The sequence below is a fragment of the Antennarius striatus genome, chromosome 8 (assembly GCF_040054535.1).
Source record: "Antennarius striatus isolate MH-2024 chromosome 8, ASM4005453v1, whole genome shotgun sequence".
Lineage (NCBI taxonomy): Eukaryota > Metazoa > Chordata > Actinopteri > Lophiiformes > Antennariidae > Antennarius > Antennarius striatus.
Genome location: NC_090783.1, coordinates 18,925,429 through 18,941,845, shown reverse-complemented (window position 1 = coordinate 18,941,845; position 16,417 = coordinate 18,925,429). Strand labels below are relative to the sequence as shown.

Below are 16,417 nucleotides of genomic sequence, written 5' to 3'. Positions count from 1 at the left end.
TTAAGGAGACAGTTGCAAATATCAATGCGTCCATGCAATTTGCAAGCGTGACACCTTTGACATATGCGGATGTTGTGCGAGGCATTACACTTGAAAAACATTCTGATGCTTCTTTGGCTAGCAGTCCTCTTTGGCCGTCAGCGGTGTTGTCAGGCAAAGATGACAGCCTTTCTGCCGTTGATGATTTGTCCACTGAGATTAGGCCACAGTCTCCAGAGTCGGTGGAATATGAAAGTAATCTCAGGCCCCTGTCTCCTGACTCACCTATTTTACAATTCAGGTCTCCACACATCAGTTGCAACGTGGACATGATGCGGCACCGGTCGTTCACCCCAGAATCCACATTTTCTGACTGGGAAGGTACTGACTTGTGTCTGGAAGACCTTTTCTCTAGTAGCAGGGCAGAGTCACCTCAGTCAGTTTTGTCAGATTTTGGACTTGATGAGTTCTGTAGTAGCAGAACAGTTTCCATGGACTCTGGATCGTCTAAAGTAGGCTTTCCTCAACTGCAGGACCTGATGGCAGATGTTAGGGTATCTTCCGGCAAATCTGTTCCATCCATTGAGCGCTGGTCTTTGCCTCCTGAAACTTATTCTAATCAGATAAATGAAAAACATTGCAACTATTACTTGCTGTATTCTGACATTTGTGCAAAACCACCTGTTTCCACCCAGGGAGATGTTGAGGTTTTCGACCTTTTCCATGAGGAATTGATTGAAGAAAGCCAGCCATATTCAATAAACACACTTCCTCCTCAAAGTGAAGTTAAGGAGACAGTTGCAAATATCAATGCGTCCATGCCATTTGCAAGCGTGACACCTTTGACATATGCGGATGTTGTGCGAGGCATTACACTTGAAAAACATTCTGATGCTTCTTTGGCTAGCAGTCCTCTTTGGCCGTCAGCGGTGTTGTCAGGCAAAGATGACAGCCTTTCTGCCATTGATGATTTGTCCACTGAGATTAGGCCACAGTCTCCACAATCGGTGGAATATGAAAGTGATCTCAGGCCCCTGTCTCCTGACTCACCTATTTTACAATTCAGGTCTCCACACATCAGTTGCAAAGTGGACATGATGCGGCACAGGTCGTTCACCCCAGAATCCACATTTTCTGACTGGGAAGGTACTGACTTGTGTCTGGAAGAACTTTTCTGTACCAGCAGGGCAGAGTCCCCTCAGTCAGTTTTGTCAGATTTTGGACTTGATGAGTTCTTTAGTAGCAGAACAGTATCCATGGACTCTGGATCTTCTAAAGTAGGCTTTCCTCAACTGCAGGACCTGATGGCAGATGTTCGGGTATCTTCCCCCGAATCTGTTCCATCCATTGAGCACTGGTCTTTGTCTCCTGAAACTTACTCTGATGGAATGGATGGAAAACATTGCAACTATTACTTGCTGTATTCTGACATTTGTGCAAAACCACCTGTTTCCACCCAGGGAGATGTTGAGGTTTTCGACCTTTTCCATGAGGAATTGATTGAAGAAAGCCAGCCATATTCAATAGACACACTTCCTCCTCAAAGTGAAGTTAAGGAGACAGTTGCAAATATCAATGCGTCCATGCCATTTGCAAGCGTGACACCTTTGACATATGCGGATGTTGTGCGAGGCATTACACTTGAAAAACATTCAGATGCTTCTTTGGCTAGCAGTCCTCTTTGGCCGTCAGCGGTGTTGTCAGGCAAAGATGACAGCCTTTCTGCCATTGATGATTTGTCCACTGAGATTAGGCCACAGTCTCCACAATCGGTGGAATATGAAAGTGATCTCAGGCCCCTGTCTCCTGACTCACCTATTTTACAATTCAGGTCTCCACACATCAGTTGCAACGTGGACATGATGCGGCACAGGTCGTTCACCCCAGAATCCACATTTTCTGACTGGGAAGGTACTGACTTGTGTCTGGAAGACCTTTTCTCTAGTAGCAGGGCAGAGTCACCTCAGTCAGTTTTGTCAGATTTTGGACTTGATGAGTTCTTTAGTAACAGAACAGTTTCCATGGCCTCTGGATCGTCTAAAGTAGGCTTTCCTCAACTGCAGGACCTGATGGCAGATGTTAGGGTATCTTCCCCCGAATCTGTTCCATCCATTGAGCACTGGTCTTTGTCTCCTGAAACTTACTCTGATGGAATGGATGGAAAACATTGCAACTATTACTTGCTGTATTCTGACATTTGTGCAACACCACCTGTTTCCACCCAGGGAGATGTTGAGGTTTTCAACCTTTTCCACGAGGAATTGATTGAAGAAAGCCAGCCATACTCAATAGACACACTTCCTCCTCAAAGTGAAGTTAAGGAGACAGTTGCAAATATCAATGCGTCCATGCCATTTGCAAGCGTGACACCTTTGACATATGCGGATGTTGTGCGAGGCATTACACTTGAAAACCATTCTGATGCTTCTTTGGCTAGCAGTCCTCTTTGGCCGTCAGCGGTGTTGTCAGGCAAAGATGACAGCCTTTCTGCCGTTGATGATTTGTCCACTGAGATTAGGCCACAGTCTCCACAATCGGTGGAATATGAAAGTGATCTAAGGCCCCTGTCTCCTGACTCACCTATTTTACAATTCAGGTCTCCACACATCAGTTGCAAAGTGGACATGATGCGGCACAGGTCGTTCACCCCAGAATCCACATTTTCTGACTGGGAAGGTACTGACTTGTGTCTGGAAGACCTTTTCTCTAGTAGCAGGGCAGAGTCACCTCAGTCAGTTTTGTCAGATTTTGGACTTGATGAGTTCTGTAGTAGCAGAACAGTTTCCATGGACTCTGGATCTTCTAAAGTAGGCTTTCCTCAACTGCAGGACCTGATGGCAGATGTTAGGGTATCTTCCCGCAAATCTTTTCCATCCATTGAGCGCTGGTCTTTGTCTCCTGAAACTTACTCTGATCGAATGGATGGAAAACATTGCAACTATTACTTGCTGTATTCTGACATTTGTCCAACACCACCTGTTTCCACCCAGGGAGATTTTGAGGTTTTCGACCTTTTCCATGAGGAAGTGATTGAAGAAAGCAAGCCATATTCAACAGAGACACTTCCTCCTCAAAGTGCATCTAAGGAGACAGTTGCAAATATCAATGCGTCCATGCCATTTGCAATCGTGACACCTTTGACATATGCGGATGTTGTGCGAGGCATTACACTTGAAAAACATTCAGATGCTTCTTTGGCTAGCAGTCCTCTTTGGCCGTCAGCGGTGTTGTCAGGCAAAGATGATAGCCTTTCTGCCGTTGATGATTTGTCCACTGAGATTAGGCCACAGTCTCCAGAGTCGGTGGAATATGAAAGTAATCTCAGGCCCCTGTCTCCTGACTCACCTATTTTACAATTCAGGTCTCCACACATCAGTTGCAAAGTGGACATGATGCGGCACAGGTCCTTTACCCCAGAATCCACATTTTCTGACTGGGAAGGTACTGACTTGTGTCTGGAAGACCTTTTCTGTAGCAGCAGGGCAGAGTCCCCTCAGTCAGTTTTGTCAGATTTTGGACTTGATGAGTGCTTTTGTAACGGAACAGTATCCATGGACTCTGTATCTGCCAAAATAGGCTTTCCTCAACTGCAGGACGTGATTGCAGATGTTAGGGTATCTTCCCCCGAATCTGTTCCATCCTTTGAGCACTGGTCTTTTTCTCCTGAAACGTATTGTGATCAGATAAATGGAAAACATTGCAACTATTACTTGCTGTATTCTGACATTTGTCCAACAACGTATACGGATGTTGTGCGAGGTATTACACTTGAAAAACATTCAGATTTGGTTGCCCAACCTCTTTTGCCTCGAGAAATGTCATTGGACAGTGAATAGACCTTTTTCTCAACAGATTATCTTGAAATTTGACCTGGTTTTTCTCATTCTTTCCCTACACGTTTTACCATATTTGTCGCCACATGACTGTTTTGACATGGACTTGTCGTACCAGTTTTTTTTTTTATCCAGAGTCAGCATTTTCTGACTGGGATGATATTGATTTTTAACTGAGAAGGTTTTTTGACACACGCAAGGACAGCACCCACATCGGGTTTTTCAGATTTTGTGCTTGATTGTTTTTTATAGCGTCACATTTTCCCCAGAATCATTGTTCTATCTGTTTTACAATTAATTAACCAATTGGACAACATTATACCTATTTATTGTGTATTGTGACCTTAGAGACCACTGTTATATTAAGGAGCATATAACCGTAGAGACCATCATTGCTATTAGGCACACCTTCAATTAACGGCCTGTGTTCACCAGAATAGGGTGCATTGCATTATAAGGTGCATAGAATAGAAACTACTGTCATGGCTCTGGTTGCATTATGCATCCACTAGATTGAGCTGCGATAAAGGGATTTTATTCCCGACTCTGCAGCCTTTTCACAAATTTCAAAAGCCAAGTCACTGGTTGCCAAAGTTTGCTGGCATGCTACAATTGATTTGCAAAATTTGGGGGGTCTGGGCTGCTGACTAGATAGGCAGCAGCATGGGGGTTGAGGTTGAAGCTGGGAGCTGAGAACTCATCTGAGAATTCATCTTCAATGAATGGCCTATTTTAAAACTTTTTTCATATATAAGGCACACTGGATTATAAGGCGCACCGTCGGTTTTTGAGAAAATCAAGGGCTTTTAGGTGCGCCGTATAGTGCAGAAAATACTGTGCTTTCATTCAGTGATATTGACAATTTTGTCCATATTCATCAGTCTCATTTAACCAGTTCACTGCCCAATCTCCTGACTCTCCAATTCCCCTGTTTGACTATAAACCATATATTTCATCATGCCTAACAGGAATTATCCCAACTCATGTCTTTTATTTACTTTGAGGAGATGACACCAGATTCTCCTGAGACAGTGGATTTCCCTCCAAATCCTTCAGAAATATGCCTTTTGCTATGATAATGAATAATGTTCACTGTAATTTCTTGACTATTGACATACCTCTGAAACTCCTGATTCAATAGGTGCAGATACAGACTTGAATATAAGTCAGTTTAAGGAAGCTTACAGACACATATTCTTGATGAACTATGTGCAGAAATATATGTGTTTTCAGGTTCATTTCTATGAAGATGCAGATGAGAAATGACATGAGAAGGTGTCCAATGAAAGTAAATTTGATATCTAAAAAACTAGCAAGAAAGAACCAGATAGTCCACCCAATAACTGGCCATTTCAAAGTGTTTTACAAGAGAAAACATTTTCTTCTTCACGATTTCAGTCTATAGTTATTGACTCACACCATGAAATGCTGATGCTACCAATTAGAACAGTTAAGACCCTTATTTTTCTTCTCAAGCACAAACTATGTCCTTTCACTCTGGATAACAAAAACCTACTCGAGTTCAGTAAATAAATTTTAATTTGCTAGTGTGTCCTTTTTTTTTTTTTGTTTGTTTGGTTTGTTCAATCACATGCCATATGTAGAACAAAACTATATATTTCATCATGCTGTATTACTGGAGAATGCATCCTATGAACGATGAAAAGAAGACCACTTCTACATGAACATAAATGGATGACCTCAAATCACAATTACAGATGCCCAAGTTTTTTTTTTTCCAAGAACATGAAAAGAAAATAGTGAAGACATGAGCTAAAGCCACTTGGTCTCGGTAAGACAGCATAAGATGTTGCTCAGCAGTGAATGTAGTGTTGCTCAGCAGTGAATGCAGGGTTAAAGCTTTGACTAATATTACGTAAATGCTTCTTGCTATGGCATGTTTGCACATAAGCAGAGTAACACATATTTCAGTAGAGCACTACTAATTGAAGACACTTAGTGAGATGAGCCTCTAGTGCTGGTATGGAATGCTCTCATAAGCTCATAAGGAGCCAATCTAATTGACTTTTTGAAACTACCTGAATTGGCTGGTTCAAAACTGAGGAGATTCAATGGCCCTAATTATATACAGAATCATCCAAGAGCCATACAATTTTTTGGTGTCTGTGTGTGTTTGTGTGTGTGTTTTGTATTGTTCAATCCGCTGTTATCAATCAACTTTTATTCATGAAGCACTTAATCACGTCAACACATTTCGAAGCACTCAAGACATTTCGAAGACATTTTCACTTTCAGTCTTCTATAGTTCTATAGTAAGTTATAGCAAGTAGTAAAATTTTAGCATAGCAGCCAAAAAAGTCTAAACCAACCAATGTACTTACTAAGGTTGCATTGATTATAGGTTTTCATGTACCCCATGATATCAAAAATTAATGGTTATCATATCATGTACATTTGGTTTTTACCATTTTACTTAAAATTAATGAAAGAATCACAAAATCACTTGATTTTGTTGATGTAGGTTCAAAAAATATGAACAAATAATATCCTGTCTTGTTATTGTAAAATTATTTATCCTAGTCAGTGCATTCTCAATATAATACAGTAATCCCTCATTACTTGCGGTTAATGCACTCCAGGACCACCCGCAAAAAACAAAATTCCGCGACACAGCGACAAACTATTTGTTTAATTATTTATGGTAATTTAAATGTTTATGAACCCTTCCCATACTGAAATTAAACCACCTCCTATATGTATTACCTTTTTCCACACTCTTATAGAGTGTGTAAAACACTTTGTATTAAAAAAAAGTGGTTCTTTAATTCACGGAAGTACGCTGCATTCCGTGAGTCGGAACACAGTGCACACATGGATGCTGTCAGCCAATAGCGTGTGCGTACGGTATCATGTGACTACCTACTACAAATCTGCAATGTAGTGAAGCCATCTATCTTGAAGCACAAATAATCGAGGGATTACTGAATCTATAAATTCATTCATTCATTAAGCATATATATTAGGAATATGACAAAAGTATTATAATATAGCACATTTTTTGCCAATTTATTTATACAATGTACATCAAAATTTGTGGTATACTAAAAAAATGTATATAAAACTCGTATAGTGACCCAAACACAAGAGGAAACTCACTGAATTTCCTCATTTGAGTCAGTGTTTGTTTTTTTTGTTTGAAACAAGATCCTCATGATGACGCATGTCTCATTTGACTTTTACTTTCTTGAACAGAGAAATTATATTCCATATTTATTTTTAAATTTCAACTCTATTGTATCATTTCTTACAGGTATCAACGTCATCTTCCAGGACAAATCTCTCTGAATCTTCAGAACAAATAATTGTTGTAGGATGGAGTCAGGCCTTGCCAATCGAGACACCATCCTTCAAAAATAAACACACTTTCAGAACACCTTCTAATGAACTACCAATTCAAGACACACTCAGTAAAACACATTCTGAAGTTATATTAAGTAACCAACATAGGTCACATAAAGAAATTGAATATCATGACTTAGTTGAATCAAGCTCACTGCCCCGTAACTCAGTCTCACAAACTTCTCAAGACAGTTCAGATGACCAAATTATTGCGTCATCAAGCATCAAGTCAACTCCAACACCACCAGGACCTTATCCTAAGCTTGACTATCTGCTGACAAATTTGGAAGAGAATAAATTTAAACATAGACGAGATACATTTGACCAACTTCAAAATCCAGAATCGACTCTGGGAAACAGTGAATATCATCAGATTTATCAGCATGAAGACCCTTCCATTGAAGATCAGTGCCTTCCAGAAGATAATAATATTTTACGAGTCAGTGCATCATCTTTTATACAACTTGCAGAAGATGTAAGCCACACAAATGTTGATGTAACAGAACCTGTACATTTACAAATATCTAATCAAGACAAACCTGAGATTGTCCCAATGATTCCTGGCCTCAAAAAAATCTCTGCAAATGAACTTTCAAGCCTTTGTAGCTACAATAATAGCCCTGTTTTCCCTATGAAGACTCTATTGAATCCTGAGTCTCTCCAAAAACAAAAAGTAAAATTGAACATATGTCAGTCCAACGAATATGATGACAGTACTGAGATACTTTCTCCAGCGTCCTCCCACAAACTCATCGAGGAAAATCCTGTATATCTTTACAAAAAAGATTGTGCCAGTAAAGAACTACTTGAATCAGCTGTATCATCTCATGACTCAAGTGGAGTGATTGAAAAAATATTAACACAGAGTATCCACGATCAGCTTACATGTTTATGTGAGCCAACTTCTTTCGAGTGCAACCACTGTGAAGATTTGGCTCTGCAGTCTATTTCTGATGGGACTCAAGAAATAGCTAAACGTGAAAGACATCTTAGCTTTGAGGAGCTGATTCCATACTCGAGCAACTTAGAGGCATCCCCAAATGAAGATAGACGACAGACCAGTGGGAAACCTTCAGAAGGTTGTTATGAATCTCAGCCCGCTTCAGTTACCAAAGCAGAGATGACAACCTCAGATGAAGAGTATAACATCTCACACGAGTATGCAGAAACACATTCTACCTCAATCACTTATAATAAAGTACATCCAGAATACACAAATGTGCATAGTGGTGCAGTCAGCCCAACTTCTGAATACTCTGATCAAGAGCCATTCTTTGACTGCAAACAGGCTATATCGGAGTTCTCAGAAACAGAGCCTGATGAGGCTGAACCCTGTATTAAGTCTTGTGGAGATCAGTCCCATGATTATATCAGCCATCCAGTGCAGGACAAAGGAAATCCACTATTCCCATTTCCCTCTGAAAGTGAAAATTATGAGGATACCACTTTTGTTGACGAGTCTCTCTGTAATGCAAATGAAGATTATTCAGAATCTTCAGATGAAGAATTCACCATGTGTGAGGCTTCATGGTTGCCTCCTGTCTGTGAATTCAGGACATTTGATGATACAGATAAATATATGACAAGGGTAAGATGAAATATGGTAAATGTCAACCTGCAGGCTTTTTGCAGACCTGAGCTTGATTATAATACTTGATTCTATTTGCTTTAGAGAAGAATGACTTCTAACTCTCTTTGTATGGGTTAAAAACTCCCTATAACCCTAATTCTATTTTGATTATAGATTTAACCTGTCCTGGCTGAGCATGTCATTTTGCGTCCTGTAATCAGCTGTGTCACTCATAGAAATAACATGAGCTTTATGTAGTTTGCATAAGCAATACCCACAACATGATTTTCTTCAATTAACAGCTTGGTATGATGTGCAAACAGTTTCCAAGTTAATGTGTCTTGCATTCCTATCTAGGATGTCATGATGTTCTTAAAAAAATCAATCAAAAGTGTTGGATATTGTGCTCATTGCTTGCTTTGCTGCATATGTACAATTAATGTTCAATCATTCATTAAAAATGGGTTGTGTTACTTGGTCAGGAGATCAACACAGAGCTTGGATCAATGTCAGAAAGTTCAGATGATGAATTTTTGACCACCACAATAGTACGAAGGAGAGTTGTTCAGGTATTCAATTTTAAATTAGTATGCAGTGTGGAACATAGAGTGCAACTCTAACAGGGTATGTTGAGTTAAATGATAACATCTAACAACCTTTAATTTTTTTTAATGGATGAACATAATGAGTTTTTATGATTACTTTAGGCTTCCACTTGGTTTGCGTTGATGGCTGGATGGTTTATTGGTGAACCTACTGTAACATTTTTTTGTCTAAAAATGCCACTTTGTTTACTTTGTCCCTTAATCTCCTAAACTCACATTAAATGTGTTTTTGATTTTCACATGCTATTGCTATATTGAACAAAATTAGCTTTCCTGATTTTGTTTTTGTTTTTTTGTCTGGGTTTCTCCATAGGCTGATGAGATGCAGGACTTCCCTACTCAGTCAGTAAGGGAAGAAAAGTTTGTGCTTGAAAATGGTCACATTGTTGTCAAAAAGGTAAAGTAAGTGCCAGCTGTCATGCAAACATTTTGCATAACAGTATTTAAACTGATTTTTCACTGACTTTATAAGAGAGCAAATACTTTTCAAACGTTTCAAAGTAAACTTTTGACACTGATGCAGTACAAAGTGTATAATTTGTTACAGGAGTTCTGTTTCCATTTGTCTCACAGACAGATCATTGTTGTTCTGCTGTTGGTTACCTTTGTTTCTAACAAATGCTTTACCACCTGATGATCTGTGCTCTTATGGTCTTCCTCAGGTTACCCGCAAAGTAGTTCGTAAGTGTGTTTCCGCAGATGGTGAGGGCTATCCCCAGGGGGCCTTCAGTAAGGAAGAGGGAGCTGGATGCTCAAGGGTTGTGACGCGGACAGTGCTGAAGAGTGAGGGAGAGAGTGAGAGAGTGAGAGATCATGCAGAGGTGTGTCTATTTCATGTGTATATCAGATGCTTCAAAATTCATTATGTAAACAAACATATTTGCTATTGCTACTCCTACTACTGTTAGTACTACTACTAATAATAATAATAGTAATAATAATAGTAATAATAATAATAATAATAATAATAGCAATAATAATAACTTTTCATACAAAGCATGCACCTCAATGCGCTTTGCAACATGATGGTTTGGATATTTTCAATGCATCATATTGACTCTATTCAAAGGAAAATAGCAATGGAATAAAATGTTCTTCTGACCAAGGTAAAATTTGCTGAATATGAGGCTTCCCCAGCAACGAGACAGGACACAGCTAAAGCAGGCAACATCAGTTGCATAGAAAGGACAACAGAAGTGGAGGGAAAAAAGATTAAACCTCAAGGTGATCCATCATCGGCTTCTAACATCCCCTCAGTCCAGGACAACGTCAAAGAGGTTTGTTAATCACCTACTTCCAAAACCTGACATAGCCATTTGACCTCGATGTGGTACAATGTAAAGCTACAAAAATACTTATTTCAGAATTACACTAATATAATGTGGCCATCAACTATAGTCCTTGTGCGGAAATGTTCATGTAGAGGTATCATATTGTTTTTACAAATCTTCTTTTTCCTGATACCAGGCACTTACTTTTTTAAGTGGTTTTAGCAAAACAAAGCGCCCTCATGTGGTAGACCAAGAAAGTGTTAAAGAGGACGGAACTGTGCCCAGGAGGTGTGTGAGTGCTAGGAAGTGCCTGTTAGTGTACTGTATGTGGGATTTGACGACGATTTCTAACAATGTCAGGTGTGCTGTAGGTATATTAGATTAACAAATATTGCATGTTATGAACCACTTAGTCAGGAGCGTGCTGTAAAATGTTGGTACACTTAACGATAAGCAATAAACCAATATGATATGTGATGAAAATTTTGTTGATCTGTTTATACCTTTTTTAAATTGTAAAAACCTACAAAGTGTGTCTTGTGCTCTGTGACTACAATAAGCACTACAATGTGTCAGATTGCTTATGGTTCAGCTAACTTGTAATCCTGTACATCATAGTCTTGCAAGCTCTGCAAGTAGACAATAAATAAATTATGTAAAAATGAAGAAAAATCTAAGAAATCATAAAAAGAATCACTTTATGCCCCAATATTTTGCATTACATTTTTATAATTTCCCATATCCATCCATCCAGGCGATAGCGCTACCCACTGCGCCACCATGCTGCCCTAATTTCCCATATGTACAGTCATGAATTAATTTTTTTTAAATTAGTTTGACCTTTTTTCACCAAGTAACTATTTGCAGATTTGCTATAGTTCTACTTCATCCAATGTGATGTAATTGGAGTCCTGGATTGCTTTTCTCCCCAAGTATCTTCCTCAACGTTGTTGAAACCTTAAGATTCTCAGAGAGGACCAGCTAGAGGACAAAACAAGGCAAGGGATGTACAAATAAAACTTAGCGCACTGGCATCTTTCCAGCAGGGTTTTATAAAAGTTTAACAATGACAGAGATATAGTGAGCTGCATAAACATCAAAACTGCTGTGAATAAGTGGACAAACTTGAATGCTGATTTTTTTTTCCTGGGTATTTTCTTTTACAAAACAATTGACCAAAATGTGAATTGTACTGTGATAAATTACAGCAAAAGTTGTAGCTGTAATTAAAAAGCAGAAAAAAGTTATACATACACAATAATGGTTAACAAAATGAGATATAAAATGAGATATAAATCATTGCACCTTTGGTCTGATTTATTTCCTTAACACGTTAAACAAACTGTTGTCAGAATGACAACCATACAAGAAGATGTGCATTGCATTGACTCTTATTAAGTTTCCGCACGAGTTCTAATACCTTTCATAACCAATGACTATCTGATTTGCAAAGCATGATACGATTTGTGACTTTAAACATCAACTTCTCTTTTCTCAATGTGATTAACTGTCTCAGGTGTATTATTATGTTGCTGACTTGTCTTCTTTTTACTCTCACCACACAGGGCCCACATGCGTAAAGATTGCACTCTTAGGCGAACAGTGGTGAAAGAAACTGGACAGCGTAAACAGGTTCTTTTAGAGCAACTGAACAACTCCAAAAGAGGACCAAAAAGACGTGATCTCCAGAAGCATCTCCAACAGCTCTTTCACCACTATTAAAAAGAAGACATAGACAATGATGAGGCTAAAGAGAAAGGGAAAGTGTAGAAGAATGTGTAACACTATCCCCAACTCTGCCCATGCTAAAGTCCCCCAAATCCTATGCATTAGCCACATGCAATCCCAGTGTGCACCAAGACACCACAAAACCACCACAGTCTTCCTGGGAGATGACAATGTATTCACAATTTGGAGTCTTCTTCTGAGGCTTCTGTGTTGTGTTCATGATTTTCTTTTCATGTTCTGGAGTTTTTTTTTGCCTTGTGACCATAAAAAGCATTCTGTAGTGTTCCTGATTAACGATACTTTCTGTCTCAGAGTTGTCCTTGATATGTTTGTCTTGAAGTGGTTTGATGGTGAGAAAGAAAGAAAGATTAGTTGTTTTTTTAAAAGCATGTTTATTAACAGAAAACAAATTACAAAATAATCACACTACCACAAAATCCAAAAGGTATTCACGCAAAAGGGAATTCACAATCAAAAACAAATGATAGTTGGAAAATAATAAACAAAACTGAACAGAATATGCATAAATGAAACCAATCAATGACTGAACACAAGCTTCTCACTCAACACAGATCATAAGACACCGTTGACACACCACAAGTTCGTAAAAGTATCTAAAACATTCATAGCTCTAAATAGTTAAAATCGATTCTGATTCTTGTTTGACACATTCTTTGTAAAAAGGATTCTGCACTACAGTCAGACGAGCCTTCAACCTTTTTCCTCCTGCTTAGATAAATCGCTTGGCCCAGAAGAAAGTTTAAAATCTGCCACTATTTTTTTTTTATTCTTCCTGTGTTTAAAACTAATAATGTATGTATACCTGTTTGTCAACAACAAACAACCTTTTTCTGCTTTTAGAGAGATTCTCTCTAAAAGCAGAAACAGATTTTCAATTCTGACAGTCCAGGAAAACATGAAAAACAGTTTCTCTGCAAGAACGGAAGACAGTTTTCCGACACATTTGGATTTAAAATCAAAATAAAACTGTTGAGAGCTACAGGACCACGTAAAAAACTAAGAAAGAAAGATTTTTGAGAAAGAAAGAAAGAAACTTTTCACAACAACTACATGAACCACCTTAAAGTACAACTAGTTGCGTTATTCTGAGTATGTGTTGGGATCGAAATGATAATATATCAACTCCACTGCCTTTCTCAAACTTTTCTCAATCTTACATAAACAATTCTCACTCGGCATTATAGTCTCTATGCTCGTTAGATTCAGATGGCCAAGATGCCATAGAGAGGAAACCAGAATGTTTGGACCCTGATTTAACTCTTGCTGCTGTGTTTAATGTAGGCTCTGTGTCTTTAGGAATTATATCTTATCTATAATCTAGACATTTACATCTGTAGCCTAGGAATTAATAATCACTCATGTGAAGTAAAGCAGGCATGACTAATTAACATCTGTCATTATGATCACAGCTTTGACTGCTTTGTAAATCATATGGATTATCCTTATGCCTCTTTCCATCTGTGTCACGTTTAATTCTGTTCCAAATGTTTTGTTTTGAATTGTTGATCAGGACTCAACCTGTGTGAATGATGGATATGTGAGTGAAGTTCTGCAGAAGGTACTCTATGTTTCTGTGTATCTCCATGCATGTGTTAAATACTACATTGTCAGCTTGTGTGAAGAGAATATTGTGAGAAATGTTGAAGACAAATTCAAACTGTTTGATCAAGATGTATTAGATCTTTTCGTTGCTTTTTTTTAAAATTTAGATTGCTGCTAAGTACAATGGATTTAGATCATCTTTGTTTGAATATCAGTGAGGAAATTCTAATTATCAATAAACCCCTCAGAGTTCTCCAAGATTTAATGAATCATCACAACTTACGCTGAGATGCTCATCTCTGAAATTTTTTTGTGATACAATCAGGTATGTCTGTTTTATTTAATGTTTTAAGTTTCATCAACTCATCTTCTGAGTTAGACATTGGGCAAGGTTTTGGCAGTTGTTAGTTGTATGCTGCATTAATTTCTGTCAGCAAAGTAAAATAAACTTTTATTTTACACAGACTGTATTTGCACTCCTGAATGTCAGGAGAGAACACCTCTATTCTTTTATGCAAGGGATATGAGAGGTTCAATATATCATATTAACAGAGCAGATAAATAAGATGCAATTGTTTTACGAGACACACCCATAATGACACAAGACAACAGCTTAAATATACCATTACTCACAGTTCTGAGCATCATTGTATGTATCTACAATATGTAATGTATTTATTTCACTATCTATGTTTACTTTGTTAGAGAAAAAATGCAAACTAGTGGAAGTTCACTGTGACAGATATGCTTTTAATTTCAAAAATCAACATCCCTTTTCTGTGATAATGACAGTTATATACATATACAGTGCATATATAAATATGTAAGGGCATGTATTACTGTATCAAAATTCAAAAAGACAAAAAAATGGCTGCAGTGTGTCCATGGCCAATAGAGAATTAAAGTCTACAGATGAATGCTATTGTATCTTGTTGACTTGTTTTTCACTAACTCTTACAAAGACATACTACCTGTTATTTGGGATTAAGGTTGTATCATAGGAAAACAAAAACATGTAGAAAGACTCAAATGCATTAAAGGAAGTAACATACTACTTTTCTAACAGTTCAATGTACCAGTACTGAGCAGATACGCAGTCGGTCTCACCTGGGGCTGAGAGCTACTGCAAGAATGAAGTTATCTCTTATATGACTGGTTTTCTTTTCTTTGCCTCAGTCATACTTGAAAATGTGACAGTTTTGTCTAATTTTCAGCTTTATACAATCCACACAGAGTGCTGTCCATCAAAAATCCACAAGCAGAGAAGTTAAAGCTTGATGCCAACCAGTACCTCAACAGTATTTTCACTAATCTTCACGCAGCAAAATTGTTTTTCAAGGCTAACGATTCTAATATTTGAATGTTTTAAGGAAACAATGGGATGGTGTTTTACCTTCCATCACCGGTTATTCTGAACTTCGGCATGAAAATGTTTGTTTAGTGCAAATGAAAACAAATCTCATATCAATTGCAATATATACAGGTCTAAAGGTTGACTGGTGTGGTAGTAAAGGTCAGTCTCAGTCTTTTCTTTGAGGAAACAAGATTTTTCTTCTCTATCTTGTCTCTTTTCAATAAAATAAAATGATAATGATGGACTGATACCAGACAAACTAAAACGTTAAAGAGGTCTAGTATATTGTGCCAAGATTACACAATAGTCTTCTTCTTCTTCTTTTCCTTTCGGCTTTTCCCTTCAGGGGTCGCCACAGCGAATCAATTTCCTCCATCTAGCCCTGTCCTTTGAATCCTCTTCTCTCACACCAACTACCTTCATGTCTTCCCTCACTACATCCATAAACCTCCTCTTTGGTCTTCCTGTAGGCCTCCTGCCTGGCAGTTCAAAACTCAACATCCGTCTACCAATATATTCACTATCTCTCCTCTGGACATGTCCAAACCATCTCAGTCTGGCCTCTCTCACTTTATCTCCAAAACCTCTAACATGTGCTGTCCCTCTGATGTACTCATTCCTGATCCTATCCTTCCTGGTCACTCCCAGAGAGAACCTCAGCATCTTCATCTCTGCTACCTCCAGCTCTGTCTCCTGACTTTTCTTCAGTGACACTGTCTCTAGACCAAACAACATCGCTGGTCTCACCACAGTTTTGTACACCTTTCCTTTCATTTTAGCTGAAACTCTTCTATCACACATCACACCTGACACCTTCCTCCATCCGTTCCATCCTGCCTGTACACACTTCTTCACCTCTTTTCCACACTCTCCATTGCTCTGGACTGTTGAACCTAAGTACTTAAAATCCTCCACCTTCTTGATCTCTTCTCCCTGTAACCTCACTCTTCCACTTGGGTCCCTCTCATTCACACACATGTACTCTGTCTTACTGCGGCTAACCTTCATTCCTCTCCTTTCCAGGACAAACCTCCACCTCTCTAGCTTCTCCTCCACCTGTTCCCTGCTCTCACTGCAGATCACAATGTCATCTGCAAGATTACAAAATAGTGATAACTGTTAAACAATATACGTGAAATAAAGTGTCCCACAAA

At 38.6% G+C, this 16,417-nt stretch overlaps 1 protein-coding gene across 1 annotated transcript in view; it reads left to right on the top strand.

The window, feature by feature from the left end:
- The window catches only part of LOC137600803 (ankyrin-3-like), a 91,515-nt gene extending 76,692 nt beyond the window's left edge, over window positions 1-14,823 (top strand). The window contains exons 43-49 of the mRNA XM_068322620.1: window positions 7,084-8,760; window positions 9,225-9,311; window positions 9,661-9,744; window positions 10,010-10,168; window positions 10,454-10,624; window positions 10,815-10,906; window positions 12,184-14,823. Coding sequence (XP_068178721.1) covers window positions 7,084-8,760; window positions 9,225-9,311; window positions 9,661-9,744; window positions 10,010-10,168; window positions 10,454-10,624; window positions 10,815-10,906; window positions 12,184-12,340 — 2,427 coding nt within the window. The 3' untranslated portion in view covers window positions 12,341-14,823. The remainder of the gene's footprint in view (window positions 1-7,083; window positions 8,761-9,224; window positions 9,312-9,660; window positions 9,745-10,009; window positions 10,169-10,453; window positions 10,625-10,814; window positions 10,907-12,183) is intronic.
- The last annotated feature ends 1,594 nt before the right edge of the window (window positions 14,824-16,417 follow it).